This window comes from Chelon labrosus (assembly GCF_963514085.1).
Source record: "Chelon labrosus genome assembly, chromosome: 19".
Taxonomy (NCBI): Eukaryota; Metazoa; Chordata; class Actinopteri; order Mugiliformes; family Mugilidae; genus Chelon; species Chelon labrosus.
Window position 1 is genome coordinate 4,971,102 of NC_140352.1, and position 27,941 is coordinate 4,999,042.

The following is a 27,941-nucleotide window of genomic DNA, read 5'->3' on the forward strand; positions in this document are numbered from 1 at the left end:
GTCCGTCTTTTGATTTACTCTGGTTACAGCTGCACTCTTAAAACCCAGAATGTGTCATTTGCTTGCTATAGAATAGAGATGTGTTAATGTAAAAAGCTACAACTGAAGCTACTATACTGTTATAGGACTAAAATGGAAATGTATGCAGCAACTGGGCTCCTATCATCTCCTCACTTGGTCATGCATAAAAATATTACACTGAAAGCCTTTCCTTTAAGTTTAAGATCTGGAAGAAACAGTCTTACAACGTGTCTTCAACCCTAGAATAATCTTGTACACAACGTAATGCAGCGCTTCCTGTAAATTTAAGCGAGCATAGAGAGGCAGAGTCTCCAGAAAAGCTGCAAGATCCCAAATTCTCATGTGCTTCCATCTCATTTTTCACCCATTCTACATCTGATCTGTTTTTTCCCCCCCATTTATTGTGTGCAGAAAAACAAAATTTGATAGAAAAAGTTCTGTCGGCAGTTATCACAATTTATACGGTAACTGCAATTTCAGATAAAAGCAGCAATCTAATTTTTTCACACCTGCCTCTGCTCAATTTGAAGGAGAGGAATATGTTAAAACTTTAAAAATAGACCTAAAAAAGTTGCAGGGACATTAAAGCGTTAAAGCAGCTCATATAGGGCAGCTCCATACAGATGGAGGATAAAGAAAAGACTTCCCTCATTCACTTTTAATTGCAATTTAGGAGATTTATTTCTAATCTGTTCTGGTGCTATGTAGGCCTGCAGGTTATATAAATATATGATGAGCCATTATAAATGTTGATTTTCCACGGAGCTAATAAGTGGACTCTGGACACGTGTAACCTGCTCGCCGCTGGCCATCCATTAGTTTGGACCGTCTTAGCAGCTTGATGTAAATTGAGGCTGTTAATGGGTTTATTAAGGTTATTGTGCGCATTGACGCACGACGTCACGCCATCCTGCGTTGCACCCCGAGCTTCTCAGTTTCTCATCAGAGAGGAGGACAGTCCGGATCAAACGGAGGTACTTTGTCTTCCCACCTGCTAAACGGATCTTTTTTCCCCCCTCCTCCAGAGCTTTTGGAATGTACGCGCTTCTTTCACTCCATTTCGAGCCGTGTGCGACGGACAATTAAAGTTTAATTCATCCCTTCATTAAGTTGAGCAGATTGATTTGGCTGATTTCCATTGACTCTGTTCCGACTTAAGTTTTCTGTCCTCAAATCCAAAGATTGTGTCGGATCAAAGAGGAGTCGATGGGAGCGCGGTGAAGTGGAAATGCTCCATCGGCGCGCTTCTTTGCGTCTTACTTGCTTTTTGAAGCGTCCGAAAGTCCGCGCAGCGTGGTTTTAGCTGCCGGACTCGAGTGGAAGAGTTGGGATTCTCACTGTTGGATCTACAGAATGCATCTTCATTTGAGCCCATGCGATGTGCAACCCGAGGGAAAGTGGATCTGTCTGACAAATTCTCTTGAGATTTTATTCTAATCCCTGAATCACCTCTTTAACTCGTACAATCGAAATCTCCTTTAGCGCAATGATTTTACCAACTTGTGTCATTATATTGTCCTTCCTGGGTAAGTGACGCATTATTTTTTTTGAAATTCTATATATTTTTTTAAACTCTAATACCTTAAAATGTGCACACACTTACATTTGATCTAATACAGAAAGCAGTGGAAATGGAGAACAAACCGCATTCCTCGCCAAAGCCCAAAACAGATGTTAATTTGTCTGATTGCCGAAGCATGATAGCTCTCTCAGGAAACATTCACGGCTCATAAAGTTTGCTTTACGCTCAAGACACAGTTGTTTATCATTTGACACGAGTATTCTCCGATTAAATGGTGTTAATTGGCTCAGTTGTGCGTAAAACGGTGTCCAGAGACGAGTTACAAACCATTCACCTCTTGTAACTCCCAGATTCAGTGTTCACCTTGAAGGGGGACAGTGGCTCAGCCTCCCGGCCCGTTCAGCTGGACTGCGTAAAGGCCAGTGAGCAATGTCTGAAGGAGTACTCCTGCAGCACCAAGTACCGGACGATGAGGCAGTGTGTGGCGGGGAGGGAGAGCAACTTCAGCGCGGTCACCGGTCCCGAGGCGCAGGGCGAGTGCCGCAGCGCCATAGATGCCATGAAGCAGAGCCACCTTTACAACTGCAGGTGTAGGAGAGGAATGAAGAAGGAGAAGAACTGCCTTCGCATCTTTTGGAGCATATTTCAGAGTTTACAGGGTACGCTCTAATTCTAAAGGATTATTTTGTGTGTTTACGGTGAAGAAAGCTACAAGTTACAGCTCTGGATTTAAGAGTTTAGGTGCAGAAATATCAGAAAAATGCGTTAAAAAAGTGAATTTGCTGTAGATATTATGCAGACAGAAGGAGTCCTGTTATTGCTCTATAATAGTTAATAATACTTGATCATCACTACAGGTGTATTCATATGCATTAAGCAGTATTTTCAATGTTGTAGCTGCTGAGAATGAAGCAACTTTGCATCTGAAATGCAGTGAAATGTCAGTCTAAAGTGGCATAAAATGCAAATTATATCACTTAGTCCTGAACTTGACCTAACTACTATAGATTTTGGTCATGTTGCCGCCTACAGGTTACATGTTCTCAGAGCAAATGCATGCACTGTAATCCCACTGATGCAAGACGAGTGACACATATGACGATGCAGCCTGAGAACATGCTGCATATTTGTTCCCCAAGCAAGATATGTAAATGAACCTGTAACAACTTGAAGTCAAAATGCATTCCAGCACAAGAGTTCTGCACTAAATCCTAGTTTCATGGCCGTTGTGGTATCCGGCATCTGTCTTAAAAAAACTGCGAGAGCTGTTGACTCTACTGTGTTTTTATTTTGGAGGCTGTAGCGTTCAACGATAATGTGTTGTACCGACACATGTTTATTATGTTGACAACCCCTTTTCAGTCCGTGGGCGAGACTCAATCACTTTTGTTTTTGATTCCACAAACTACATCCTGCAAATTGATCCTTTACACAAACACAACAGTCATGATGGAGGATTTAGTGCAGGACTGCGTCATCAGAATGCATTGGTTTTCACTAGTGTACCTAATGAAGTGGCAAGTGAGAGTATACTTGCAAGAAAAAAGCAATGTGAGTAATTAACAGGACTCTTAAAGGATATAAACTTTTATATACACACAATTTCCAGCACACATTATGAACACTGTCTGTTCTGTCACACAGGTAATGATCTGCTGGAATACTCTCCATATGAACCAGTGAACAGCCGGCTGTCAGACATCTTCCGCCTGGCTCCCATTATAGCCGGTAAGAGGCTGCTCTTTACGTTCCTAATGTTCGAGTTTGGACGTCGCGTTAGGTCACCGTACACGTGGCTATTATTTCTCGCTTTAAACGCAGCTTAAGTCGCCACGTCGCTGGTGCTGTGGATCTGTGACTATTTGACAGCCACTCTTTTCTATTGCCGTCTAGTTTCAGGCTGCAGCTTTCAACGCCCATTATCCATCACAAAAGCTTTTATCTGCCTCTGTGACCCACCGTACACAAAGCAGAGTCATTTAGTATATTTCACTTTCAGCCCTCAAAGCGATGACGAGAGGTCTGCATGTTTTTTGTTTTTTTTGTGCGTGTTATTTTCCCCCCACTGTCACAGTCCTAATGCTGGAAGTAGTATTTATGTGCTAGTTTTGAATTAATCATCCTTTTAGAGTAGAGTCTGTTGTGTGTCTGGGCTCGAGTGTCCTGTTAGAGCTGCATGCCTGGATTCAAAATAAATAAATAAAAATGAAAACAGGAAGGATTTGCTGTTGTACATCTAAATGCCATATGTGTCCTCAAAATGTCAAGGTAGTGCAGGTGGACCTGGGAGCGTACACCTAGTCAGGCCCATATTTAGATCTGCTCAGATCACACACGCACATTCACAGAGGAGCAATTAACCATCTGTCTGAATTCAATGGCCCGGATAGAACAAGAGCTGTGTGTGTGTGTGACAAGTGCAACTCTCTGGCACTCCTCTGGTTTTGGGCTTTCTGGCTGGAGGAGGGCGTTTACTCCACTGGTCCGCCACTATTTCAGTGAAAAAACAAAAAAAGATTGTCATTAGATTCTCCCTCTCTCTTGCTCGCTGCGACTGAATCCACTTAGCGTATCAACAGCGGCTCTGCTCCACGTACGATGACATAATGGTTTCAAACAAAGAGTAAAGGAAAAAAACATGACTGGAATCCACATTTGTCTCGTTTAAAGCAACAAAACAATTTCAAATGACGGGACTACTAGTAAAACAAAATGAAGGACATATCTAACGTGGCTTAGACAAGACAGCAGATGCCCTAGAAATCTGATTCATTACTAATGTGCTCTTCCAGTAAAGCCAGCGACTTAGCACCTAGTAACGATGAGCCATCCTGTCAGGTCTCCATATTCTATTATTATTATTATTAAGCCAGGTAATATCCATTAACTGGGAATGTGGAGATGGAACTGGAGAAGCTATTTTAATGTATAGGAGCTTGTAAACAGCCGCTGGGGCTTCTAAGAGAGAGAGAGGGGGAAAAAAAAAAAAAAAGTAAAATCACTTAATGGGTTAGATATCAGGAATCCATTTGCCATAAGTGACCTCATTCCCGTCAGCAAGTAAGCCAGGCCTCGGGCGATCCACAGCGAGCCAGGATAGGATGACCCATACTGTATCCCACGGGTCTACTGTCAAAACATAACTCGGATTATTCTGAAAGTCTAAAAAACAATGCCTCCTGTGCAGTGGTTACACTTATTTGTTCTTTAGACTGCACTAAAAGTGAAATGCAAAGAAGATGCAGACCTTTTAACACACAGTACCCACCGTTTAGGGCTCTGAAGTAACTGGACAGATATAAACGAACAAGCGGAAGTCGATGACTGCCTCAGTAGCTGCACACTGTATCTTCTCTGGTGAGGCTCTCCTAGACCTTCACTTCTGTTGTGATGACTTTCAGCCTTTAGTTACATCTTCAGTGAGTAGAATGCAGTCAAGAATATTTCTCCTCTCCACCACGAAGAGATCTTTGGTTGGTTTGGTCACCAATAACTGGCATTAGGTAGAGCTGCAGCAATTAGTCAATGAATAGATAAACTGATCGGTATCAGTGGATAAATCCAGAGAACTTGCAAACTGTCATTTTCTGGTCATGAAGTTTGTTGATCATTAAAATTGATAAGAAACGTACATCCTGGAGAACATCCTTGACTTTTTTTGCACTATAAATGAATGCTATCCAGAAATCTTTTTTTTTTTTTTTCCTTGCGAGCACTAGGAGTTGTCCCGACTAGTCGACTTTACTGGTGTACCATGACGCTTTAAGCAGGAAGCCAACTAGTCTCTGATCATGTGACAATAACATGGACAGGTGAGGAGCACAGTGGGTCGTTGCAGCAAACTAGCAGCGGTTCATCAAGTGTGTGAAAATACTTCACTAAAGATGAAGCCCATACTACTGTGACATGTCAGTCCTGAAATACAAATAAAGTACTACTGCAATGCATCTGAAAAGGCTAACGCTAGCAGAGGAACAGTCCAAATCCTGTGGACAGCAGTCAGTTAACAACTTCACCAAACGTCCTGTGGTAACAGAGAGAAGGAGGCTGTACATCAACTATTTGATAAAGTTATTAGACCTTTAGCTGCAGTACACAGAGAAGGCTTTGGATATATACCTCATTTTTTATCCCGGCTACATTATCCCATCTAACAACACGTTGTGAAATACTATTAAATGTCCTTGATGGTGCAGATTTATAGGCTAAACATATCTGCAGCTCACAATATTGATAAGCTCATGTGTTTATGTTCAGGTCTGTTGTGTTCTTCTATTAGTTGACATTGTTCCTGTGGTTGTTTTTTTGTCCTTGATGTCAGTGAATGCACCATGCAAGATATTGCCGAGCGAGAGCCGCATATTAGAAGTGTCAGACTGACGGTGTTTATGGTGTTGACGTGGTCTACGGCCGACAGTAGTTTGTGTTCAAGCTTCAGTAAACTTGCAGGAAAGCCTCCGTAGCTTCTTTTTACAATATGTATTTAGGTCAAGGAACATAGATTTCTTTGCTGCAAAGCATTACTTTCTAATTTCTAAAGTTGTACCCAACAGATCATTGCAAACCAGCTACCTTTTATAAGCTTTACCGTTGCATGGTCACCTCTTTACTACTAAAAAAAAAAAAACTCCACCTCCAATCAAGATTAACTCTAAATCAACAGTTTCCTTAACCGATTGATGGCCAAGTTAACAGTGAAGACGCAGTTGCTTAAAATGAGCTGAAGGTGTACCTCTCCAACGGTAAATAACCTCAATATAAAACCTAGATTAACCCAGTGCCCTTGTTAGATAGATCTTAACATGTTTATAAAGATATACGTATGCTAACATTGGTAGCTGAATCTAGTCACTAGGTTTGCAGGATAGAATGACCCATACTGTATCCTATATGTCAACAGTTAAAAACATAATTCTGACTATTCTGTAGGTCTTACAAACAATGCCTCCTGTACAGCCCTTGTTGGATGGTTACACTTATTTGGTCTTCAGGCTGCACTAGTGCAAAAATGTGCTGTAATGTAAACAAATCAAGGAAACAGGAAGAACTGCAGAGACCTTTTTAAACACACAATACTAGCCATCTAGGCCTCTGAAGTAACTGGACAGATATAAATGAACAAACATCAATAAATAAATGAATCCAGCTGTTGTTGAGATAAGAGCCGACACACTAACATTGTTATCCACAGATAAAACAGACACAACAAGGGCAACACAATTATATTAGACTACTAGTATGAGTATTCTCCATTTATGACATCTGCAAAGAGCTTCGCTCAAGACGTATTGATAACATTATTAATTCAAAGTGAAAGCCCACTAACTACAGGAACGAGGCCTCCAGGAACAGATGAAATTAAACGCTCTGTCATTTATAAAAATCAATGAGCAACGATCAATCAGGTAAAGTGGCTTTCAGAGACGTAACGCAACGCTGTTGTGCCGACTGAGGGAATGATGGGATTACAGGACAGCCCTCAACGCACCACATTCATGTCTTGGAAAAGTCTACCAGGGTACTTCAGGGTACCAGTAATTCAAACTCAACATCACAGAGCTAAAGACAAGTTAATACCAGTTGATGGGTTGATTCCAGATGGATCTGTATATTCTTGGTTATACAGATGAAAGCAAGACTGTTGTAAGTTATTATTAATTCTCAGCTAATAATAAGTCATAACTACAAGCCTGACATCATATCATACATATACTGTATTTGCATCCATGGCTGGTAGATCAGGGGGCGGCACAGTGGTGTGGTGGTTAGCACTGACGCCTCACAGCAAGAAGGTTCAGGTATCTAATCTATCGGCCGACAGGGCCATTTCTGTGAGGGGTTTGAACGTTCTCCCTGTGTCGGCTTCCTCCCACCGTCCAAAGACATGCTCATTAGGTTCATTGGTGATGCTAAATCGGCCGTAGAGTGTGTCCAGGGTGTACCCCGCCTCTCGCCCAATGACAATCCCCTCGCGACCCTCCAGAGGACAAGCAGCTACAGAAAATAGATGAATGTAGATCAGTGTTAAGGCCCTTTAAGAAAAGACCCGTCTCTATGCACACCTCTTGCACTCAACTCCTGTCACTAAACTCCTTCTTCCTCATGTTCATAAGATGCTACTGTACAGAAAACTGTAAGTTGGCGTGAAATCTTTCAAAGTGACACATTTAAGAAGTTTTCAAAAGAACCCCTTGAGCCAAATGTTCAATTTAATATAAAAACAGTCATTCTCTCAAAAAGAAAATCTCACTAGCACTGGCGGTGATCACCCCAGTATCTTCTTTCCCCTCTCCTCTCAGTCCATCCTCACATTTCATCAGCACTCTCTCCCTGCGATAGTCGGTGAACAAGAGATGAAGCCTTGCTGTGACGACTTTCCATTGCAGGGATCTCAAAAATAATTCAGTGGGTCCAGTTCCACCCCGAAGCAACAGATTAATCGTCAGCAGTCTCTGTCCACTGCCACTGGCTCAGTCAGCTCCAGTTGAACGTCAGTGCAGCTATCAGTAGAAGAAACCCTTTGAATCTGCTGATCCTTCTTCTATGAGATGGCTTTTAGGCGTATCTGCAAATCATCGGAAGGCCTCTCATTTCATATGCTTCTCTTTTGTTTTTCTTCTGCCCCTCTGTAACCGCAGAATAACACGATTTATTCCAGCCGAATTAAGTTGTGGGGCATGAGTTTGAGATTCACTTATGTGCTGTGTAATCACATAGGCAGCAAGAGAACTTAGGCGTTCAGTGTCGTGAAGTAAAGCAGAGTAAAGTATGTCAAAGATTAAGCACACCTCGTTCAGAATGTGGAAGAGGTTTGTTTTATAGAACGTTAAGACACTGGAGCTGAACGATGCAGTAAACCTTTGTACACAGTGCAACATGTGTACAATAGAATGCATTCAAAGATGTTAGATGACCTCCTCCACACATAACACTGAAGAGATGTTGCATTATTCTGGATTAGATTATATTAAGACAGCATGTAGTACGAGTACATACCAGAAGCCCACAAAGGAGCAGCAGGTGCAAAGTTTAACAAATAATAAAGAGTAAACTATGACTAGTGTACAGCTCAGCCACAACATTATGACCACTGACAGGAGAAGTGAATGACCATCTTGTGACAATTCAGTGTTCTGCTGGGAAACTTTTGGACCTGGCATTCATTGGTGTGGATGTTACTTAGACATGTAGCACCCACCTAGACCAGACCAGACACCATTATCTAGTCCATAACCAGATCCCATTGAGATCTGATGTGTTTTCATAGTGTTCCTTTAATTTTTCCTGAGCAGTGAACATGGGACCAATCTGAATTTTGTAAGTTGCTTTAGCTACATTATGATTAACCAAAATATTTGAACAGAAACAACCCCAACATTATTTTTTTTTTAGTTTAAAAACATCTCATCTGCTTTGCTGAAAACTGGCCAAAAGCTACCAAGAGATGAGCTACTCCTGCCAATTCATGCACAGCGAAAATATCTGATGACGTGAACCATGTCAAGTATATCACAGAGGAAATACTCTCTCCATAAGCTACACAAACACACTCATGGAGTCATTTGCATACTGACTAACATACCTCCAGCATCCCCTGCCCTGCCACTCTGACACATATGGATGTTATTTGAAGTCGAAGGCTGAGTAAAACGGCTCGAAATGCGGACATCCCTCATCGAGATGAGCGTACCTGATGGCTTAGCTATGACATGCTGTGTGCAGGGAGCCAAGTGTATATGCATCCGTTAAGTGATGCAGGCGATGGCTCATCATGGCTGCGAGATAAGAAAAAATAAAGCGCTGTAGGCAGCAGGGGTAACGTTTTCAGGCATGTAATTATTTTATGTGAGTTAACCACACCCTGGCACACAAACACAGTACTAATGCATGCATTACTGCTGCAGAGAAAAAAAAAACCTCATCTACATGCAACTCAGACAGAACTCCATGCATTCACAGTAACATACATATTATGAATTTTCTGAAATATCTCAGATAGAACTGCAGCAATTAGACGAATCGATCAGAAGAAACTTAGCACATTTAATAGTGAATGGAATATCTTTGGATTTTGAGGAGACCTGTTATTTTACAGACAACAATCGTTCATTAAATACAAATCAGGGTTTCCCCATGCGATGTTAAAGGGGAACTGCTGTTTTTTACAATCTTATTTCTGGCATAAAATACGCCATATAACTTTTATGTGATTTGTATTCCTTCGGGAGATATTTAGATCTGCGTATATCCATGTAGTGGGAGTGACTGGGGCACCGAAACGCAGCCTCTAAATAACGCATTATCTGCCGCGAAACACGTTCATTTCACCAATATTTTGTTATCGTACGCTAGTGCTATTCCCCGTTGAGTCCGGAGTAGCAAATTACAGGTAAACAAGCCGACCATCGCGGGTGCATGCGGCGCTCAGAAATGACATCATCCAGGTCAGAAGACATCATCCGGGGTCTGTAGATTGACCTACAGACCCCGGATGATGATAACAGGTAACTCCAGACTCAGCAGGGAATAGCACTAGTGTATCATAACAAAATATTGGCGAAATTAACGAGTTTTGTGGCAGATAATGCATTATTTAGAGGCTGCATTTCGGTGCCCCAGTCACTCCCACTATATGGATATACGCTGATCTAATTATCCCCCGAAGGAATACAAATTACACAAAAATTATACGGGTGAGTAAACTATCATATTTTATGCCAGAAATAAGGTCCAGGTTGTAAAAAACAGTAGTTCCCTTTTAATACTATGGTGGTCCGCTATACGTCATATAGCTAATCGGAAATATTTTTGTAATGTGAAGCTATTTGTGTTGTTCACTAATAATAATAAAATAAGACGTTATCACCACTGTTTAAAATCTGATGTTTGTGCTCTTGATTATTTAACCCATGGAGATTTACAGTTATTTAAAGAGAGTTGGTTAAAACCCGGAGGAAACGACTTCAGACATAACGTGAGCTAGCTTAACTTTATAAGACCTCGCTAGCAAAGTTAGATTGAAAGTCAAGTTTATTCGTCGATACTTTAATGTTGCATACATTTGTGCATAGAATGCCACGTCTCAACAGCACTATGTTTAATTTTCCAGTTTATGAACTGCACAGGCTGCTAAATGCAATATATTTGATGCTAAATGCAATATATTTGATGTTAAATGCAATATATTTGATGTTAAATGCAATATCCGCGTTATTACGGTAATTAAAAGACTGACAGATAAAAATGCATCTTATTCTATGAGCAGACATTTTATATACTGTAGTTTTTAACAGTTGAGGTAACATCATAGTAATAACAGTAGAATTAACAGTAATGTTAGACCCCCACAGGGTCTCAAAGTCCTGTGAAAATATACATGCAATGCATATGCAAAAGTATAAAACTGGTGCTGTATACTAGGGTTATTCTCTTATATATTTTAATTGGACAAACTGAATATTGCCTATTTGGAATGAGTCACATGGTGCACATCTACATATCTGACTCATAGCCATCAGTGCTCATTACTTCCTGCAGGGACATTCTGCCATGTGTCAAACTTCCTCTACCACATCTAATAAATCAAATCTGAAGGAGGAGCCGTTATATCATAACGCTTTAAACCACCAACAACCTGAAACTTGAAAGAAAACTTGTTTTTGTCTGTAAATTGATGAACTGCAAATGCAAACACTCCCACATGAGCGACCCTCCACGGCCACCGTCACCAATTACTATAATCACATCACCGCCATTACTGGCCTGTCTGTGGGGACTTCCACATGCAGCGAGCTCAACTGCCATTCGTTAAATCAATACGGGATGAATGACTGACTAGAGGATTAAATGGAGGGATGGAATAGGTGTGGGAGGAATTAAGAAAGGTTTAGTTAATTACTCGGCGCATTTAATGAATGGTTCTTGGGTCTGGTCGTAAATATGAAGACACTTATGTGGATTTAGCGACGCTGGCTGGAAGCCCGACGGGAGACTGGGGGGACGGGGGGGGGTGGGGGGGGGGGGGCAGGTCTGACCACGGCTTTCTTTCCAATTGAGTTAATGACAAAGAGGGCACTAAATAGGTTTAAAACGATTAAGTAAACCACTGATACACTGTGAAGGACGATGATTTAAACCAAGTTTTAGAACTCAAAGTTCTCGGCTGTGGACTTTGAGCCAGTGACCTTTGAAATACAGTAAATATTATAGCTGAAACAATATATTCAAGGTATTTGTTGCCTAAATTAATTTGACTTATCATTCAGCTCAAAGACTTTTAGCATTACTGAATGTAATAGAAAAGGTAGGCTATTATATGCACAAAGAAGACGGCTTATCCATACTTAAAGACTGATAAAACAACAATGCACTTGTTAAAATACCAAATAGCATTGTAGCCTCCAGATCTGCAGACACACAGCTGGCTCTGGAGGCTCAGTTTTAGAATCACACCAATATTACATATTTAAATAATCTGCATTCCTTGGACAAGGGAGGAATTTTCATTTCATACAAAAGATAAAAAGGGAAAGTCCATGTTCAGCGCATGCTCCTATTAATGTTCTTGGGTTATATTCAAAGGAGCAGCTTGAGCAGAACATTGTTATCCAGAACTACTATAATAAAATTATAGAGGAGGGAGTTTTTAGTCCCAGCTCAGCTATTACTGAACTGACTGCCCATGTGTTCAGTGGCAGCATCAGTCCAGAAAATCTTGGCGTGCTTAACTCCACATGTGCTGCAAATATAGATGATGGATACGAAACATCCATCATCTATACAGACGGCTGCAGAGGAGCTTTATGAAGACTTCATGAGCATGACATATTTGCACACGTCATGCAAACTGTATGGTAGCTCATATTTGGAAAATATTTTCGAAAACACTATCAATGATGGATTTAACAATTAGACTGCTAGTGATTTGATGAACTATACACAAATTCACGGTTTGGTCTCAGTTTCAGGTTATGGTTGCAGGGAATCTCAGCAGCTAATACAATAGAAATGCATAAATTTATATTGTGATTATTTCCACAAATGCACCATTTTGAAACTTTAACCTGTAAACCCAAGAATATAATATTAAAATCTAAATATTAATTAACCTAACCATTAAAAGTTCCATGAAAACCAGCCTCCCTATGCACCAGTATCTGGCCCAACAATAATAAAAGACATATGGGGATTATATTGCATCCACTGAAATATTTCTCTCTTCCTTGTGGCTCTCCTTCACCAGCAGCATGGCTGGCTTCAGCTCTGGCTTCAACATGTATGGCAAAGGTTATTGGAGCGTATTTGGGCTTTTCAGTGGCGGGGAGGGCCCTACTCCCTAGCTCTCTTAGTACAGAAAACATGTAAACGTGAAAAAAAACAAATGGCTTTTTGTCTTCTTCATAGTAGACAGCACTGTAGAGAAGCCAGGATCTATATCGTGTGTCAGATTGATTTTTATCCTTTAGATAATTCCTAATCCCTGGGTGCATGTGGTAAACGCAACACTGAACATTTTTGAACATTTCATTAAGTCAAACAAATTTTTGTTCAGGGGGCCACATACAGCCCATTTGTTTTAGTGCAAAGATCATCAAGTAAATTAGGAGAATGTTTACATTTAATAAACTATCCTCTAAAAAAAAATTAAAACACATTGCTGTCTGCTGTTTAGTCCTGGGTCTCAGTGTTGTGTTCTGTCCACTTCTCTTTCTAAAACAAACTAATAACAGCAGTTATTTTCATTGAAAAACTGCAGTCTTCATGTGATTTTTGTGAACACATGCTGTGGGCCAGATTAGACCCTCTATTGGGCCACTTTTGGCCCACGGGCCATATGTTTGAGTTGAGGCATTTCAAAAACTGAATATTTAAGCAGGTGCATGCAAGGGAGTTTAGTTTCTCATATTCTCACCCTCACAACCCCATGACGGATTTTCTAAGTTCCTTTGTATCAACCCATCAGAGGTCAAAGGGTCAGATTCTTGTGTTTTCTACACCGGTGGCCTCGCTGAAGGGGAGCAACCTAAGAAGGCCACGTTGGATTAGTGTTTCCTTGGCAGAGGGCCTCTTAATGGGACGTGATGTTATGGCTAGTTATACCATGTGTCACACAAATCAGTTTGTTTTTTTCCCTTCCTGGTTTCACCATGAATTTTACAATAATATAATAATAAAGCGATCTTGGATGTTCCTGTATCAACATCATTTCAGACATGAGTGAAGTGATTTGAACAAGTGTAGTAGTAAGGCAGTAGCTTGGCCAGTCTAAAGCCCTATTCGCACAGGACTAGTTTTACCTGGGGACGTCTGGTTATTTGAATTTAATCCGGTGCGAGTCGGCATCTCTGTGATTTGGAGGTGGGTTTTTACTTTAAAATTTAGTTTAATTTGCAGCTTTTTGCTTTTTTCCCCTCTTGTCCCTTAAGAATTATGAAGGATGTGCTGTAAATCAAAGTTTGGACAGATGTTTGGGTCGAAAGTCGAAATGTTGCCGAGCCAATTCACCTATTTGGATGGATGAAATTGTTAAATCAGGCATTAATGTGTTTATCTGTGTTCAAGGTGGGGCTGGTTTTAACACCGCCAGGTCGTTCGTAATTTCTTCCCCGGGATGGATAGCTTCATCACATTGTGTTTTATTTTTAAAAATATGTTTTAGTATCCATTAGAATTTGCAAAATAACTTGCACTTTCAGAAAGTGTAAATTATCCGCTGACATGCAGTGCAGTGAAGCAGAAAGTAGCAGAGACATAACTATGGATGGTAAATTAGAGTGAAACACAGACATGGGGGGGGGGGGGGGGGGGTCATCAGAGGGCGTCCTCAGGTAAAACTAATCCCGTGCAAATAGGGCTTAATCCTTATTCTTTTTCACAGGAGCACGTCCCACCACATTCATCACAGCTCTTCAAAGTAACACAATTCAGAAAAGCGTGCTCTTAACACAACTTAGTTAAGCATTTTCTCTCGGGGCTACAGTAATTGAGGTAAAACTGTCACACCCATGGCCCAAAAAGCTACAAACAGCCACTAAAGGATCACAGCCCACATCTCCAGGCACTTGTCAGATGTAAGTAATGGATTTTGTAATATGTGATTAACCCGAGGTTCAAGAATGTATTCAGATCTAATCACGGCTCATTCTGTGGTGCATGAAAGAGTGCAGCGAGCTTCAATTCCACCTCAAAAGGCAAAATTACAGGAGGCATTCTTCCATGTCGAGGCTGAGGATACAGTTTGTGTTGCTGCGCAGAAGTCAGTGGAGCAGGAAGGACTTTAACGACAACAAATGAGAAGTGAGAGGCATTATGATGGCCGTGGAGAGCGTTTGCTGTGATGGAATGAAAGGCGTGCTGGGACGGAAGCGAAGATGAGTGACTCGGTGTCCCCTAACTCAAGCCAAGGAATATGCACTGCGTTTGAGTTTGTATTTTCAAGGTGTGCATTTCTAGATTTTGTGATGCCGAGGACAGTAAAGAAAATGACTCATCATGTCTGAGATTGGACACAAAGAGAGCAGCAGTCACGCACATAACAGAATATACGAATAAGAGCAGCTTTTACGAATGCTCTTATAATTAGGGTATTAAGCTTTTAACCTATTTCTGCCGCACATACTGTTCATTACGCCACTTTAATCATAAAAAGGGAGACCTGCTGAGGTTTGAAAGCCAATAACAACCAGATTTGCTCTGGTTTAGCCAGAGAATTTACAGCTCAAATGCAGCAAAGCCACTGCAACGAACGAAGCAACTGGAGCGCCACAATTGGTGAAATAATTCATCCTCAGTAAGATTTCTACATCTGACCAACTGTTGTGTTGTTGTGGGTATGATTTATTTCTGTTTGACTCAGCTTCAATATAGACGCTCTACAGTAAGTGACGTACACTATATTACCAAAAGTATTCTCTCATCTGCCTTTACACACATAAGTGACATCCCATTCTTAATCCGTAGGGTTTAATATGACGTCGGCCAACCCTTTACAGCTAGAACAGCCTCAACTCTTGTGGGAAGGCTTTCCACAAGGTTTAGGAGTGTGTTTATGGGAATTTTTGACCATTCTTCCAGAAGCACACTTGTGAGGTCAGACACTGATGTTGGACGAGAAGGCCTAGCTCATGGTCTTCGCTCTAATTCATCCCAAAAGTGTTCTATCAGATTGAGGTCAGGACTCTGAAGGCCAGTCAAGTTCTTCCACACCAAACTCTCTCATCCATGTCTTTATGGACCTTGCTTTGTGCACTGGTGCTCAGTCATGTTGGAACAGGAAGGGACCATCCCCAAACTGTTCCCACAAAGTTGGGAGCATGGAATTGTCCAAAATCTCTTGGTATGCTAAAGCATTCAGAGTTCCTTTCACTGGAACTAAGGGGCCAAGCCCAGCTCCTGAAAAACAACCCCACACCATAACCCCCCCCTCCACCAAACTTCACACTTGGCTCAATACAGTCAGATAAGTACCGTTCTCCTGGCAACCGCCAAACCCAGATTCATCCATCAGATTACCAGATGGAGAAGCGTGATTCGTCACTCCAGAGAACACGTCTCCACTGCTCTAGAGTCCAGTGGTGGCGTGCGTTACACCACTGCATCCGACGCTTTGCATTTTACTTGGTGATGTATGGCTTGGATGCAGCTGCTCGGCCATGGAAACCCATTCCATGAAGCTCTCTGCTGTTCTTGAGCTAATCTGAAGGCCACATGAAGTTTGGAGGTCTGTAGAGATTGACTCTGCAGAAAGTTGGCGACCTCTGCGCCCTATGCTCCTCAGCATCCTCTGACCCCGTTCTGTCATTTTACGTGGCGGTCGTTCCCAGTCGCTTCCTCTTTGTTATAATACCACTGACAGTTGACTGTGGAATATTTAGTAGTGAGGAAATTCCACGATTGGTGGCATCCTATCACAGTACCACACTGGAATCACTGAGCACCTGAGAGCGACCCATTCTTTCACAAATGTTTGTAGAAGCAGTCTGCATGCCTAGGTGCTTGATTTTATACACCTGTGGCCATGGAAGTGATTGGAACACCTGAATTCAATTACTTGGATGAGTGAGTGAATACTTTTGGCAATATAGTGTATAATGTATTAGAAACTGATTTTAAAAGATCTATCTAGGGGACATTTTGGGTCCGTTCTGGCTTTGACTCTGGGATAAATTCACATAATTAAGACTTTATATTAACTTCATATTTTCCACTGCACCTTCTTTGGATGGAAATTAAGATTTTTAAAGCCGTGTCCATGAAGAAATCGTTTTAAAACGCATGCACTGTAATGAAAAATAGCTAGAGGTACATGCAGAGATAATACACGGGGAAAATAATTAAGGAAATGAGGTTTGTCAGTGAAATATTCCTTTAAGGAGTTGCAATTAATGACGGGATCCTTCCTTTCTCTTAGCAGATGAGAAATATTTAATAATATTCTGTGCGTCTCTGCTTTGTCTTAGTTGAGCCTGCATCCACCAAGGAGAACAACTGCCTGAACGCTGCCAAGGCCTGTAACCTGAATGACACGTGTAAGAAATATCGCTCGGCTTACATCAACCCCTGCACTAGCAGGGTGTCCGCTTCCGAGGTCTGCAACAAGCGCAAATGCCACAAGGCTCTGAGACAGTTCTTTGACAAGGTAATTAAGCATGTTCATTTCAGAGAACTATTTCTTTCGTTGACAGTCAAGCCAAAATGCACACCGGGTGTCAAATGTCTATTCATGGTGAGCGGCAGCCATATTTTGTCACTATATTTCCACAAGCTGTTCATAAACCTTGTAAGTTAATACTCATACAGGTATAAGCTGTGCTGGAAGATAAATAAAAAATGCTTTTCAGTTGGCAAAAAAAGATATGTTTTGCAGACACCGACAGACATCTGGGACGGATTCAACAATTCTGTCCCCATAAGCCAAAGCAGCACCTGCATCAACATGTGTCATTTCCTTTCCAAAAATCCAAGGTTCCCACTAAATACAGCTATGGGATGCTGTTTTGCTCGTGTCCAGCGGGGGATCAGACGGCATGTGCAGAACGCAGGCGACAAACCATTGTGCCAGTCTGCTCCTACGAGGACAAGGACAAAGCCAACTGTCTGTCTCTTCAGAACTCATGCAAGACCAACTACATCTGCAGGTAAGACGACACACGGGTGTCCTTCTTACACTTCGGATTTAATCTTTATTCATATGTAATGTTACGTTCTTATTTCGGTTATTGTTTTTGCCACCATAGGAAAATAACTTCATAGCCAAGGTGTTCCTTACATAATTTGCCTCTTCTTATATTTATGTATTAATAGGAGACTTAAAGGGGAAGTACTGTTTTTTTACAACCTGGACCTTATTTCTAGCATAAAATACGATCGTTTACTCAGCCATATAACTTTTGTGTCATTTGTAGTCAATCGGGAGATATTTAGATCTGCATATATCCATATAGTGGGAGTGACTGGGGCACCGAAAGGCAGCCTCTAAATAACGCATTATCTGCCGTAAAACTCGTTCATTTCACCAATATTTCGTTATGACACACTAGTGCTATTCCCTGTTTAATCTGGAGTTACCCGTTATCATCATCTGAGGTCTGTAGATTGACCTACAGACCCCAGATGTCATCTTCTTAGCTGGATGATCTCATCTCTGAGCGCCGCTGGCCCCCACGACAGTAGCTTGTTTACCTGTAATTTGCTACTGCTAGTTTTTTGCAACATGGCTGAATATTTTTCCGATTCTGAGGTTGTGGACAAACCATAGTAAATACAAAATATTGGTGAAATGAACGAGTTTCGCGGCAGATAATGCGTTATTTAGAGGCTGCGTTTCTGTGCCCCAGTCACTCCCACTATATGGATATACGCAGATCTAAATATCTCTCGATTGACTACAAATGACACCAAAGTTATATGGGAGAGTAAACAATCGTATTTTATGCCAGAAATAAGATCGAGGTTGTAAAAAAAAAAAAACAGTAGTTCCCCTTTAACACTTTGACTGTTCCAGTACAAAGTACAGTAGGTACATTATATTAAATTATCGTACACTGTGCAGGTTGTAAACCATTTTCACTGAAGTGAGGTTTTGACCAAGACACCTCTTTGCTTCATGAATCTACTTCTGCACAAAACTAAGATTGCACTGACTTATTATCTGCACACTGAACGATATTCACCTTATTTATCAGCTAATGAGATAACACTCACCGATGGCAGCGACCAACGCTCGTCTGATATGTTGCCTTATTTGTCACCGTCTGGCACAGACAACCATATTTTGTTTAGTATTTATTCATTATCAGTATTTTATATTGTAATTTTAGGCGCACTATAAAAGTACCTATGTGCAGCAGCATATAACAATCTTTTCCATGTGGAAGAAGGTTTGATAAATCTGTATTTACTTCACAAACATTAATATCAGCCCAGAAAGTAGTGAAACCCCTACATTAGAGTGTGTATACTGGCATTAAATCACTCAACCTCCCCCCTAATGTGACAAAGCACCAAGCCTGGTATAAACCTGTCACTTGTGTCTCTCTTGTTGATAGGTCAAGGCTGGCAGACTTCATCAGCAACTGTCAGCCAGAAGCTCACTCCATATCTGGCTGTCTCAGAGAGAACTACGCCGACTGTCTGCTGTCTTACTCTGGTCTCATTGGTGAGTAACTTTGAACCTAAAGCTGGACCGCTCATGGTAATTGCTGTCCGTTGCTTTGCGTCCATTTAGTTCCCAATCTATTCAGAATTTGCAGCCAGAACATAATGAAGAAACTAATACTAATTAATTCCAGCTTTCCAAATAGAACCAGTTCATGAGCTATTTCCATTCTTTATTTATTTTATTTTCCATTTATTAGCAGCTGGAAGCTTTTGTCAGCTTGGTTAGAATTGATGTAAACAATTTTAATCAAGTTTTTTTTTTTGTTTTTGCTAAATTAAAAGCAAACATAAACCCATTAAAAGTGTGGAGAGAAAAGTCTAGGACAGCTGCACAGGAAACAAGAGGCTTTTATTCTGCACAGATGATTTATCACAACCTACTGTTAATCACATGATTATGGATTAGCAGACACCTCATACGTACGGCTGCATTTGGCATTTGCTTTTATTAAGCAACGTCTAATGGAAGCAAGTAATTTAATTTATAGAACAACAACATGAAGCATGCATACCAACCTAGAGGCTGTTTAACTACTGTTAATCAGCTTCGCCCCTCATACATTCACCAGACCAGAGATTAAAAAGGTGCCAGAAGGTATGTGTCATTGCCGTTCACCCACCATGCCACTGTGAAGAAGTAGTTCTTGTTTCCGTCTTTCATCCATCAGCAGGTTTCATTATGGAGAACGGAAAAACGGCGTCCCGCTGAGTTTTCGTAATGAGATTTGAACGCGGGGCAACAGTGACCAATTGCAAACTCAACGGGCAGATATTTTAATCTACACCATTCATAACACGCGTCACACCACTTACGCCCTCTAATGGGGGCCCCCTCTTTTTATTTAACCACTCATATCTTTCTCTACAGACAGAAATTTGCTAATAACTATAAGAAATCCGTCAGTCCGTACACAAGGACGACCGTATTATTCAGCCAATATCCAAAGTGTTGAGTTGTTGCAAACAACTCTCTCCAGAGCTACAGTTGGCGACCTTTCCTGACATGGGCGCTTGTCTGAATAACGTGGACGCCGCTGAACAGACCAGGACACGTAATTAGGGGATACTGCACAAGTCAGTGAGAATTATAATCATGATGCGGCAGGTTGTCAGTGTCAAGTGTCAGTGTCAGGGGTAGAGTGGATGGGTTGCGTCTGGTAAAGCCCCGTTAAAAGGTTGAAGAAGCTTTTGTAAAACAGAATGACAGTAATGCTCCATAGCGCGGCTCTCTAATGAGTAGCGCGGGGTAAAGGCTGCCTATAATGTGGAATAAGCTCATCTTCACTGGCTGACCTGAACATTTCAATTTCAGCGTGCAGAGCTATGAAAAAATAAAAAATAAAAAATGCACGATAACCAAAAGGTGTCCTGTTAGAGCGGTTCAGCTATGATAATGGGACTAACAATGCTCTTTTTACGCTGCAGGTACGGTGATGACACCCAATTACGTGCGATCTTTTGGTATTAGCCTGTCGCCCTGGTGCGACTGCAGCAGCAGCGGGAACAGCAAGACGGACTGCGAGAAGTTTGCAGAGTTTTTCACCAACAACCGATGCCTGCGTGAGTTCACATGTTCAGCCATTCTGCAGAAAAACAAGTTCACTCCGACTTTGCATAACTCTTCTCCGCATGACATAATTTTACTGATGCGTGAGCAATAATCTCTTGAATATTTTGTTTTTCCTCAGTTATGCCAGTGTGAGCAGCATTCATGGGCATTTCACAAGGACATAACCCAGAGTAGTTGCACTGACAATATCTCGTGCCCTATAATTTTTTACTGTGATTAAGACTATATCAATACAAAACCAATTAATTCCCACAATCTATTCTGTTAATGCAAAGGTGATTAATAACAAAATCGATTTTTTTCTTCTTGTTCGAAAAGTATTTTTTTGTGACGCACGGATATTAAATGTAGACACAGCTTTTAAAGAGGCTGTTGAGTAAGGTCGAGTTATTTCTTCTCCTACCCAATTATTTGAAGTATCAATTATAAGAAGCTTTTAGTTGGACAAATGTTTGTCTTTCCCCCCCGATGTGCAGAATATACTTTCAAAAGTGTAGCTCAGAGGGCATTCGGATGGATGATAATTATTGGTGCACATTTTCTCACAGTTCTCTCAATTAATCCTCACATATATAATGTTAATATAATGTTTAGGAAAGCAACAAATCTAGACACGCACAGGATCACTCCTCCCGTCTCTCCTCTCGCAGGTAACGCCATCCAAGCATTCGGAAACGGCACAGACGTCGGCGTCTGGCAACCGCAACCGCCGATTCAGCCTACGGTCGAGCCCAGCAACACTCGGAGGGGTAAAGAGCGAAGCGGCAACGCTCTGGACACGCTGACGGACATCAGCGACTCTTTTTATCACGTCTGTGGGACCTTACAGGTAAAAGGTTCAACTGCAAATTATTTAAAATATGTGGAGTGAACGACGAATGGTTTTCATAATATTAAAATAAAAATGCATCTTTTTAACTCCATTCTGAATCAGAGGGATGACATCTGGCCACTGATCCTCTTATTTCTCATCTAAATGCATGGGTTTATGTGAAGTTAGAAGCTGTGCCTTTTGTCCACGCTAAAAAAACAACGTGCATTTTGGAGGATTTAGAAACCAAATTGAGAGCTAAACATCAGGTAGAGATTTATTTGGGGCTTCTGTCTGAGTGTCAGACGTCTGCCACTGTCACCTTGATGGATCTGGGGCGGTTTTATGATGGCATGCACTGAATCCCTCCCCCCTTTCCCTCCCCTCCTGGGCAGAAAGATGAGACGTCAGTGTGGAGTCAGAGTTTCCTAAGCTGTCATGCCAAAGCTAATTGGTTGCCACTGTAACATCAGAAACTGCCCACAGGGGTAGAGTGTGTGTGTCTATGGATGTGTGTGCAGGCTTGGGGACAAAATATCATGAACCAAATGTTTTATCCAACAAGGCTGCATGGTTTCAGGTAGGGGAAAAAAAAAAAAAAAAAAAAAAAAAAATCGAGGCTTATGTTTATGGAACACTTTTGCAAAGAATTGGGAATATGCCAGTGCAGATTTTCAGTCATCCTGGACACGGTTTATGCAACAAACCACCCATCTAAGGGGCTTCTCTCTTCTGGTGAGGAGTTTACGGTTTTATTAGGAACATCTGTGGGTGGTGCACACCTGACACCAACATGACTACAGTCAGACACTCACCTGTAATTGGAGGAATTAGTTTTGTTCCCATTAACGAGTCGAAAAATAGGAGCTAGTCACATGAGTTTAGAGATGAACCACCCACAGATGTTCCTAATAAAAACCTAAACTCCTGTAATAAAATCAAAAGCTTCTTAAACTATTAGTTTAATGGCTACTTGTGCAGTTGGGTTTTTCTAAAAAATTTTCACAATGCACGTCATTTTTACCTTGGAATTTATAGTGGACTAAATGTGGTTCGGTTAAAGGAGAACTATGTTTTTTAACAACCTGGACCTTATTTCTAGCATAAAATACAATCGTTCACTCACTCACCCTCATCTGGGGTCTGTAGATTGACCTGGACGATGTCATCTCTGAGCGGCGTGCGTACCCACGACGCTCGGCTTGTTTACCTGCAATTTGCTTCTGCTAGTAGGTCAAGCTACAGACCCTGGATGATGATAACAGGTAACTCCAGACTCAACGGGGAATAGCACTAGCGTATCATAACAACATATTGGTGAAATGAACGAGTTTCGCGGCAGATAATGCGTTATTTATAGGCTGTGTTTCGGTGCCCCATTCACTCCCACTATATGGATATACACAGATCTAAATATCTCCTGAAGGAATACAGATTATACAAAAGTTATATGGGTGAGTAAACGATCGTATTTTATGCTAGAAATAAGGTCCAGGATGTAAAAAACAGTAGTTCCCCTTTAAGTAGATGAACTGCAGCTTTTTGGAACATCAACACAGACCTCGTCAGAATATTTGCAGAGCTTTTAATAAATTGTCAGCATTTTGTCAGCTCCAGTAACAGATGGACAAACGGCATTTTGTGGGTGAGAGTATATTCAAAAACTGTGTGAGGTCAAGAATGAAAACATTTCAGACATTTGTGTTCACAAAAAAAAAATAAATATCATCTGTGATATGACTAGAGTCTCAGAAGCAGACCTTTTGTTGGTGTTTTTTATGCAGTATCTCATGTTGGTCTAACTTGTTTTGTTCCATACGTATTAATAATAATAATAGTTCAGTGACTTTACTAGAAATGTCAATGGCAGTCACAGAAAATTTGAGGCAAATGGGTAAATCAAACATCAAATGCAACTGAAATCGATTCATTCTGACATTTAACATATTTTTGCTTAATTGTACTTCTAACCCCCCAGCAGCTCCTTCACTACCTTCTCCCAACACATTTCTGATATATCTGCGTTTCTCCTCTGATAAATACTATGGGGCTATATATATATTTTTTTTTTAAATGAGATGATATCACATACTATAAGCGAGACGATCTATCATATTGGCTTTTAATAGCGATAATATGATTTATCACCAGTAAAACATCCTCGAGGAGGAAAGACCTCCGATGGAGCAATTAATCATTCTTCTCCACAATCCTAGTTCCCAGGATTCTTTCTACTTAAGAACCAACACATGGAGTGTTTATTCTGTTCCCAATCCACTATAGAGTCACTTTATCATCCCCCGCACTCCATCTCTGTATCTGTGCGTTTGTGTAGCTATGTGGGTGCAAATGCATGTGGGTATTTTTATTTTTTTATGTGGCTGAAAAGGTTCGGAGAAAAGTTTTAATGTAATAAAGCATCGTAACCTTGAGCTAGCACAGACGGAGGATGCTGCACAAACTTTCACACAAACACACACTTGAATCGTACACACCTCGCTCAAGGAGAACAATTATACAAAGAGGTGGGACCTCTACAGTGTGGGATGGAAGGATAAAGTAGTCTGCTGTATATTTCTTTTTTTTTCTTTTTTTTTTAAGCCAGACTGTGATATGGAAGGACAGTCAGTCAAAAAGGAATTAAACTTAATGTCTCTCTGCCTTTTTTTCCCTCCTTTTGATTTTTCTCCAAGGCCCAAAAACTGGTGTCAAATCAAAGCGTGGATACAGCTCTATGTGTGGTAAGAATTGCTTTATTTAAAGGTCTAGTAATTCTTAGAAAATCAAATGATAGTGACAAAAAAAGTCACAGTAAAGTGGTGAGACTGCAGGTTCCAACCAACCTGAATACCCCTCCCTCACCTGTCCCTCTTCAAAGCACATTTAAGAATCTACAGCGGGGGAAAAATTCCTCTCTAGTGGCTTTATATAGTTTTTCCATTCGGTAGAAACATGCCAGCACGACATGAAGCTCCAAAGGAAGAAGCAGGATCACTGCAGGACTTGAATAAGAACTATAAACTAACCAGCCACAACATTATGACCACTGACAACTGAAGTGTATAACATGGACCATCTTGTGACAATTCAGTCTTCTGCACCTGGCATTCATTGGTGTGGATGTTACTTAGACATGTAGCACCCACCTAGACCAGACCAGACACCCCCACCCCATAGCAATGACACTCCTTGATGGCACGGTTGATGGATTAACGGTTTAGGAACAACTAAAAAAAAAAAAACATGAAGAACAGCACAAGGTGTTGACCTGGCCTCCAAATTCACTAGATCCCAAACTGATCAAGTATCTGTGGGATGATCCACAGAGGCCCCTCCCCTCAAAGACCCCCCCACTAACAACATTGTGTTGCCAGACACCACAGGTTTTTCTCTGGATTCTCAGGATGGAAACTGCCAATGTATAAGTCTCTAGTTCTAATGGGACAAAAATCCAAAGTGGCCACAAAGTAGTAAGCAATAGCTTTTCCGACCTGAATTTCTAGCTGATTGTAGTTATGCAAGGTACATATAATGTGTCAAATGAATGTTGCATCAACTTTCCATACAGGATAACAACAGCACTGTGTTTTTGTTCTGTTTTTTTTTTTTTTTTCCTCCTAGAACCACCAGCTGGATGAGTCCAGTGGCTCCAATGCCATCGCGAGAAGCTCCCCAGCCGAACCCGTCTGCTTACGCCTCCCAACCATGCTCCTCGCGCTCGCCTTTACTTTTGCACCAACGGCGTTACGTCTGGAAGCTCTCCAGCTGCTGTAGGATCCGAGGACGGCGGATCAGCGACCTCATCTCGAGAACCGATTTTAATTTAGACATTTGCCAAAGTGTTACGCCTAGATTTTAAGTGGAAAGAGCAGTGAAATCAACAGTGGATTATATCCGAGGACTACATGTTGACTGTCGCTGTGTAGAAAAATCCATTGTTGAGACATCAACTCATTCCCCTTCCATTTCCCACAGGGGCAATTTAGTGACTTCAGTAATCAGATTCACACTCATGAACACTCGTGTTTTTGTTTATTTTTGGTGGGGGGGGGGGGGTCTAAACTCTGATCTGATGTGAATAAATTAATTTCTTTGGAGCGTGCACAGTCACTGCACATCTGACTGAACGGACCGTTTGTCTGCAGGATAACGTGGAGCATATTGATTTCTCCTCTCAATAACCTGGCTTGGGAAAGCGCCGCACTGAAGGCAGACAAAAAAATTATTAAATTAAAGACAAAAAAGGACATTTCATAGACACACTGTGTGAAATGTGACTCATTAAAACATTTAAAAAGTCCAAAATGTCAGAGCATCCTCAAAAAGGACAGCAGTTTTCTCTTCTACATGTCCGGTACTAGGTGTAGATACGTTTTTGTAGATTTGATTGTCATGGTGGTTTGTGGCTTCATCACATCGCCTCTAAAAAAAATAATAATAAAATAAAAAAAGAACATTTTGTACATATGCTACATGAGTGAACACTATTCCAGTACGCTGCTGTTAGCTTGTAACATATTGTCTGTAATATTTTGACAGTCTATGTTAGTATGTGGTGACCGAGGCCCCTCAGCTGTATCCGGCTTAGCTGTGATTTATGAAACGTGACGGGGTCTTCAGCTCTTTGCTCATGTGGTTAACAGCTACGACTTCACTGTGTGATTATGTTTTGATGGCAAAGTGCATAATGTTATCTTAAACGGTATTTTCCTTTCCTTGGAGAAAAAAAAAAAAAATCAATCTGTAACAGCGACGTGAAGTTTTGTTAGTTTGAGACGGATTTTCTTGAGACTGCCACAAATTTTATTTTATTTTCCTCCAACCACACACACACGTCATTATATCTTGGTAGAGAGCAAGAGGACAGGGGGATTGACGAATAAAGAATGTGAACTTACCCGCAAGCAGAGCAGATGCCAAAAGACAAAAGCCAGAAGACATTAATTGCCAGCAATTACCGCTGATGCAAATGGAAAAAGATGAAAACGGTTATATAGTTATTGTGTACTTAATGACACCGTAATTATCAGAGCCATTCAAAGAACGTACAACATAATGAAAAGCTTGTTTTAAAGACATCCTCACCATTACCAGAAATGTGCAAAGTGTGTCTGTTCTAATCACTTCTGTATGATCCTTGTTGACATCTGAACTGAAGCCTGTAATGATGCACTTCTTTAAAAAGGAAGGCATTAGATTTGTTTTTGTTTTGTTTTTTTAAAAGGGGGTCATGGTTTGGGACGCAAAAATCTACTGATGATATTTCGATATGACCAGTTCGGAGCTGAGGATTTTATGTACAAGTAACCACGAGCAAACGTTTGGTTATCTGTTCAGTGTTTGCCAAACTGCTGAAATAAAAATGGTGAACAGTGACCCATGCTGGTTTCTACAATCAACAGCAGATAACACATCCCGGGCTCGTATCGCCGTATCGCCGCTTCCCCTCCTCCCGTGCTAGTTTATCTCGTCTCTCAGTGACTAGGAGGGACTCCTGTAAAGATAGCACCTGGCAGACGGGCAGCTATTGTCAGTCAGATCACATCAGCCCCGGAGCAGAGTGACACAGGCGGACAAGGACGCGGCCCGTGGAGGACACACACTCCTCCGTGGACAGGAGGGGGGGACATGTATCACCAAGAATATGTCCCCACCTGTTTTTGGAACAGTGATGGAAGACTTGACCCAGAGAGAGAGCTAAAGATTTATTGGATGTGTCAGAGAACAAAGACAAAAAGAAAAAAGGGTGAAATATCCTCCTGGTGTTATGGATGAGATGGAAATGACAACTGTTGAAGTGATACAGGAGGGAAGTAAAGGGTTTGACTTGAACACGCTGAAACTGCTACTGTAGCCTGGCTCTGTAACAAGATTAGTCACGCTGACTAATCATTACACGTTACATCTCATCTTGCCATTTCAAAAGTCAGGTCATGCAACGGATCATTTCTTGGCTGCGACGCCGGGAAGTTACTCGTCCCTTTAGTCAGACTGCAGGGAAATCTGATTTGTTTGTGTAATCAGATCTGCACGGGTTGCTGTGGGAAAGACACATAGACATCACCCACACACCTATGACGAGGATGCAGCTTTAAAATCGTCTCGCCCCGGTATCCTCCTTCCAGTTTAGCTTGTACAGAGGCCTCACTCCACAGTGCAAAGCAGACACAAATCTGATTTGAGCAGGCAGAGTGCCCTAACCAATTATCTGTAGAGCTCCAATTTGTAATGAAACCGCTGACACTTTTAAAAATTGATTTTAGTTTTTTTTAAGTTTTTGGGGTGGTCGTCTGAACGAGTATGGACACACCAAATCAAAGGACTACCGGCAACAAAGGCAGACTGTAACATCACTACAT

General features: G+C 41.3%; 1 protein-coding gene across 1 annotated transcript; it reads left to right on the forward strand.

Moving 5' to 3' along the window:
- Window positions 1–1,260: 1,260 nt before the first annotated feature.
- gfra1b (gdnf family receptor alpha 1b) lies at window positions 1,261–25,356 on the forward strand (the record flags this gene model as incomplete). The annotated part of the gene is made up of 10 exons (XM_084567277.1): window positions 1,261–1,547; window positions 1,894–2,202; window positions 3,188–3,271; window positions 17,002–17,180; window positions 17,507–17,679; window positions 19,090–19,199; window positions 20,627–20,761; window positions 21,422–21,600; window positions 24,276–24,323; window positions 25,204–25,356. Exons 1-10 carry the CDS (start codon window positions 1,508–1,510, stop codon window positions 25,354–25,356), a joined length of 1,410 nt encoding a protein of 469 aa, XP_084423403.1. The 5' UTR covers window positions 1,261–1,507.
- Between the last annotated feature and the right edge of the window lie 2,585 nt (window positions 25,357–27,941).